The sequence below is a fragment of the Centroberyx gerrardi genome, chromosome 15 (genome assembly GCF_048128805.1).
Source record: "Centroberyx gerrardi isolate f3 chromosome 15, fCenGer3.hap1.cur.20231027, whole genome shotgun sequence".
Taxonomy (NCBI): domain Eukaryota; kingdom Metazoa; phylum Chordata; class Actinopteri; order Beryciformes; family Berycidae; genus Centroberyx; species Centroberyx gerrardi.
The window spans coordinates 21899243-21905970 of record NC_136011.1 but is presented as its reverse complement, the minus strand read 5'-3'; the positions used below and the strand labels follow the sequence as shown (position 1 = coordinate 21905970).

The 6728-nt window shown below is 42.0% G+C and overlaps 1 protein-coding gene across 1 annotated transcript in view; it reads left to right on the top strand.

Moving 5' to 3' along the window:
• The window catches only part of epas1b (endothelial PAS domain protein 1b), a 52882-nt gene that overhangs the window by 26984 nt on the left and 19170 nt on the right, over nucleotides 1–6728 (top strand). Inside the window, exons 3-4 of the mRNA XM_078288705.1 lie at nucleotides 2078–2223; nucleotides 3787–3874. Of these exons, the coding sequence (XP_078144831.1) occupies nucleotides 2078–2223; nucleotides 3787–3874 (234 nt within the window). The remainder of the gene's footprint in view (nucleotides 1–2077; nucleotides 2224–3786; nucleotides 3875–6728) is intronic.

The window sequence follows — 6728 nt, the reverse complement described above, 5'->3', positions numbered from 1 at the left end:
GGGAGGAGAGGACAGGGAGATTAGTGGCCGAGTAAAGAGCAGCGATGCAGCAGGAGATAGAGCGTTATCGGCCTGTGTTACTCTGATTGCTCTGCGATGGAGAGAGAGATTGGAGAGGAAGCGAGGAGTTCTGCCCATCGTTCAGCTGGCGCTGGCGTTACCCCGCTAGCCATAACACCGGCCTGCCTTGGCGCCATACACACACTGGGACACTGATACACACACACACACACACACACACACACGTGCACACACATGTACATGCAAGCAGCTGCAGGGGAACACCTCTGTTATGTAACGTCAGCTCAATTGGGACCTGAGGCTCATAATGATGCACCGATTAGGAGCTGGCTGTATTTCTCACTTAATAGCAGGAGTTTGACTAAGGCTTTGATTTAAAAATGTTGTAAGAAATATGCTGTTATCAGTAAATTATAGTTAGAAATTATTAGCAGGGTTGGCCTTAAGTTCAAACTCAAAACGTTAAGGCTTGGTTCAGATTTGCTCAAATTTTCAGGTTTAAGTCAGCCTCAATCATGAATCTCCAGAAATTGATTCAGTGATTAAGACGCATTACAGCCAATGTTGCTTAAACAATGAGTCATATTTCTGTTTCATGTGGTTCCCCACCACAAGATTACGGTGCTATGGTGAGAGTAAATGTACTCAATTTAGGGTTCCCGAGTGTGAAAAGCTTAGGAACCCTTACTTTAGCTCATTGATACGATTTAGTTGCTCGTATGATGTTTCATAATATTGATGAGTGAAAATCAAGTGTTTCATATACCCTTTTCATCCATTGAGAAACCTAAATGAATTTTATATTGTCCTTCATCTTGAAATTTGAAGATGGAAGACATGACATTTGAGTCCTCTCTCACTGTAGCCCAGATCAGAGGGTGGATGATGTTAATATGGCTTCTTGTGTCCTTTTTGTAAGGCGTTACACTCTGAAGCTTGTCTAGTTTCAAACTGTTGTGAGAGCAAACAGAAAATAAGACCTCAGAAAAACATAACGAAGAGAAGAGAAGAGTCTCGCTCTCGGCTCTCTCATCTTTCCCATCACTCTGCACTACTGTACATACACTGTCCAGTATGGCAGAAAAGTCAAAAACAGCAGTCGTCTCTGTCAAACGATCTTTTCTGCACTCCATTATTTTGAAACGAGGGCGGTTACACAACCAAAGAGCAACAGAGGAGAAGAAAGCGGCCCAAATGACCGGTAATCGCAGCTAAGTATTTAGGCCAAAGGTGCCGGTGGTCTTTGGAGTGGAGCTCGAGTCTCCCAGCTGCCGGTGGCTCCCCGAGGCCCATGAGAAAGTCCTGCGCTCCCCCGGGGGTTGAAACACGGTCTGGGCCCCGCTCCAAACTCCAGCCCCGGGCCTCGCTGGGGCCTTGAGAACCGGCCGCTCTTATCTCCGGGAAGCACACTGGAGGAATTGCAGGCTTCCCACCCTCCACCCCCTCGGCCACTGGGCTTTGTTCAGCATGGAGCCACCATCTACACACACTCAACACACACACACACACACACACACACACACTCCCTCTTGAGCTGGGGCCAGATAGGCGCTATCTCTGTTTTTTCACTTGTATATAGTATATCACTTGTATTTCACGTGTATCAATTAGCACTGCAAGGAGTCTTGCGGTTGAGAGTTGAGCGTTGGCAGATTTTCAACATCTTGGGCATACTGGACTCTCTATGTAAATGTTTGGATACTGTACTGCATGTATTTGACAATAATTGCATAATATGTAACTAATGTTCTAAAAGTGGACAGCTATTAGGGAAATGTGTGTAGTTTGTGTGTAATTTATGTGTGTGTGTGTGTGTGTGTGTGTGTGTTTGAGGGTGGGTGACGGGGTCGGGAGTGGTCTGAGACACAGGAAGAAGCTGCACTGGTTTGTCTTGGCCCCAAGCCAAAGCTTCAAGAAGCAAAACAAGCCTGACGCACACACACACACACACACACACACACACACACACACACACAAACTATACCCATTTATACTCAACATAGAGAAAGAGAGAAATGGTCTAACCCTCCGTGTCTGTCTCTCTGTCTGTCTCCAGGCTGCAGCAGCAGTGAATGCGAGGAGGACAGACAGATGGACAGCCTGTACCTGAAGTCTCTGGAGGGCTTCGTCACCGTGGTAACGTCCGACGGAGACATGATCTTCCTGTCTGAGAACATCAACAAGTTCATGGGACTCACACAGGTACCACAGCAACCATGACAGAAGACTAGCAAATGATAGAATAGAATGGAATAGAATAGAATAGAATAGAATAGATCCCTGTAGAGGTTCATAAGAATCACAAAGATAAGAAGACCACCCGACCACAGAAAATATCTTTTACAGATCAGCTGTAATTGTTGGAATTTCCTTGGTGAGACAGCTTTCCAAGTATTTTATTTCCTTGAGGGACCTCCTGAAGAATAGAATAGAATAGAATAGATCCTTACACTCAGGGTTCATAAGAATCACAAAGATAAGAAGACCACAAGACAACAGAAAAGATCTTTTACAGATCATGCTGTAATTTAAGGCGGAATTTCCTATGCGATACAGCTCTCCAAGTATTTGATTCCCTTGAAGGACCTCCTGAAGAATAGAATAGAATAGAATAGAACAGAATAGAACAGAACAGAACAGAACAGAACAGAACTCCGGATTCAAAAGAACCATAATGATAAGAAGACCACAGAAAATATCTTTTACAGATCAGTAATTGTTGGAATTTCCTTGGCGATCCAGCTCTCCAAGTATTTTATTCCCTTGAAGAACCTCCTGAAGAATAGAATACAGTAGAACACAACAGAATAGAATAGAATAGATCCCTATAGATGTTCATAAGAATCACAATGATAAGAAGACCACAAGACCACAGAAAATATCTTTTACAGATCAGTAATTGTTGGAATTTCCTTGGCGAAACAGCTCTCCAAACTATTGTATTCCCTTGAAGGACCTCCTGAAGAATAGAGTAGAATACAATAGAAATGAACAGAATGGAACAGAGCTTGCACAAATAAACAGAATGTCAGGCAGACAGGCAGACACATGCAGACAGGATGACATCATCTCAGACAGACAGGGAGACAGGGAGACATGGATGTAAACTGTCACTCAGACTCGCCTGTCATGCTTGTGTGAAATACCGCTCCTGCCAGCGGTGTGTTCAGCCCAGACACGGACGGTAAATGACACCCAATCCGCCCAGCGCTTACTCACCGCCAGCTCGAAAAGGAATTTGCACAAGAGTTGAAGGTGTTTGTAAAGAATAGAGCAAAAGCTGGGGGGAAAAAAAAACAACATCTTTGAGACTTTGCGAGATCCTCGTTTTGTTGATTTTGGGCGATACATCTTGGGCGATAAGTTGTGTTTTCGCACTGCATTTCCCAGAGATCACTTGGCAGTCGAACAGCGTGGCGTCTTTTTCCTTGTGTGTTTCTGTCGATGAAGTTTGAGCCGCTCTTTTTCTGTTTCTTCGTCCGTTCAGCCGTGACGGCTCTCGCTGCTTAAATGCTGATTTCTCAGTTCTTCTATTTTTGCCAAACAAACCGCTGATGCTGGAAACGTAAAACTCATCATGCATCACTTCCCGTGCGGCAGAGGAAAGGCCAACACCAGCAAATTTAAAAGCGTTTGTGAATTAGGGATAGACCGAATCACTGTTGTGTTATATCAATGACAGGGTGTAAAAGAACGGGCCTGTATCTGTATAAACATCTTATGGATTGTTACTTATATTTCATTATTTCGTTGTGCTTTTTTCAGGTGGAGCTGACTGGTCACAGCATCTTTGACTTCACCCACCCTTGTGACCATGACGAGATCAGAGAAAACCTCAGCCTGAAGACAGCTGGTTAGCACCCAGACTCACCCATCACTCCTCACCCTCACTGTTGTTGCCAATCCTACTGTCATATTCATTCCATATATAATACTCATCCTTGTTTTCACTATCGTTTCACTATCATCAAATCTCACTGTTGTCCTCAGATCCTAATATTAATGCCATATATCGTTCTCATCCTCTTTTTTATTCAAAAACTGTCTATCTATCTATCTATCTATCTATCTATCTATCTATCTATCTATCTATCTATCCATCTATCTATCTATCTATCTATCTATCTATCTATCTATCTATCTATCTATCTATCCATCTATCTATCTATCTATCTATCTATCTATGTATCTATCTATCTATCTATCTATCTATCCATCTATCTATCTATCTATCCATCTATCTATCTATCTATCTATCTATCTATCTATGTATCTATCTATCTATCTATCTATCTATCTACCTATCTTACTCTGACTCTAACTCAAAATATCACAGATTAGAACAGAAAAGAAAATAAATTAATTGAATAAAATGGAATCTAGTGAATCTGAATAGAGCATTGTACAGTGCACAGTGTACAGACACAGAAGAGTTCATAGGCTTCACACACTAATCAAATAAATGCAAATAAATTACATTGGAGTTATTCGTCTAGTACATTCACTTGTGGCCGCACTTTAAAAATGATGCAAACCAAAACTGGCCATGTAAGATTTTACACAATATTTTCTATCTTAAGAAGGAGAGTCCACAGCAGAGGTGAGGCAGAGACCCTATAGAGACAGAACATGAAATCAAAAGGAGATAAGCGTGTGAGGGACGCGAAAAGTGTGTGTGGGACCGGTGTGTACGTGTGCGGGGACGAGGGAAAGTCATTGATAAGGGCTTTGAGGAGGTGGATGAGAAGCAAAGGAGAGAGAGAGAGAGCGAAAGAGAGTGAGAAAGAGAGTGAGAGAGGAACAGGGCATTATCTCTTTCAGATAGGGAACATGGTATGCCACACTGTTCGCGGATGGACACACACACACACACACACACACACACACACTTGAGAAGCCCTAGCAGTTTGTTAAAGATCCAGAGCGACACACATGCAGCGTGTTCTCTGCCTGCGCTGAGCGGGTTTCCACTATCAAAATAAACATGAATGTAATTGTGTAACGTACCAAAATAATATCTGCGCCGGCTGGGGTTTGTATTGTACGGCATGAGAAAATAATGATAGCAGTCTTTTATACACACACATTGGCTGCTTTCTTGGCTCGGTCTCAACCTCCTTCCCTGTCTGCCTGCCTGCCTGTCTGCCTCTTTCTCTCTCTCTCTCTCTCTCTCTCTCTCTCTCTCTCTCAATTCACTCTCTTTCTCTCTGGACCACACCGGAGTGATCTGTACCTCCAAGGCCCCCTTCCTGACAATGTTGATAGAACAAGGGTTATTTTCTGTGTGTCTAGGTGTGTGTGTGTGTGTGTGTGTGTGCGGGCACTGTTGTTGTGTCCACACGTAGGCAGTGTCAGGCCTTACTCCGGCGTCACCCCCTACTTGGCATCTGCTGCACACACACACACACACACACACACACACACACACACACGCAATATCCCTTCCTTGATACGTCTTATCAGCAATGTCCACAAAACACACGGGTGGGACAATTTCTTTTATAATCCTTTTCGCTCACTGACACACACACACGTGCACACACACTTTTTCTTATATGAGGACTGAAAAAATGTCCTTGCAAGTTTTTTATTGTTTTTTACTGTTACTATATAAAGATATACACACACTTCCGAATCTGTAGTTAAACCAGGCCATATTCACACACACACACACACACTTCACCACGCCATGCTGTTGCGGCAGCTTGGAGGCTGAACTCTGACCTTATGATGTAACCACTTGGCCTGTTGTTCCTGTCTTCTGTGTGTGTGTGTGTGTGTGTGTGTGTGTGTGTGTGTGTGTGTGTGTGACCTCAGCGAGTCTAAACCTTGAACGAGTGGAACCGTTTTCCCAGTAACATAAGACAGAGGCAGATAAGGAGGATAACACAGTAGTCAATGAAACTAAGTTAACAACTGTGTGTTTGTAGAGCAAAATGGAGCTGAATCCAAATGTTTTAGCACATTTTATGAAATTCCTGAAAATAGCACTGAAATAACGTAAAGGTAATGTGCAGTGTCAATTTACAGGCCGATAATTTACTGTCGTTACCATTCATTAACCTGAAATGTATGACGAAGCTAAAGTAATGCTAAGGAAACAGATATTACAGTAAAAAACATGACTGTAGTGATTTTTTTAGGTGTAAGACATTTACTGTAAATGAGACAATGATGTGTATACTTACAATAATAGTGTATACTTTGCAATCAGAAGGCAGTTATCATCCTAAATGACAAAATCATTTATAAGTTCTTACCGGTTTGTTATGCAGAAACCACACTGGAGACAAGGATTGATTATTTAGTGTCCTAATATTGTAGGTTCTTCCGAAATTTACAGGTCAGTTTTGGAAACAGTAAGGTAATAGAAAATATTTAATAATTTAGATTAAATTGGTCAATCAATTCACCAGTAGTTAACAAGTAGATCTGCAGCAGCCAGTTAAATCAGTAAGTTAGTAAATGATTACATTGCAATTGCACATCACTGTCTGTGTTTTACAGTGTAAGGTTAGTGATAATGTGAGGTCAGAGATAAATGTCAGGTTAATGAGCTGTAATGATGGTAAATTAGCGGCCTTTAAATTGATCATTGCCAAAAAATATTTTATTTTAAATCAATTTAATACTAGAATTTTCTTGTTTTTGCTATGCAGCGTCTGAATATTTAGAATCAATTGACAACTTTATGGCAAAATAATTAT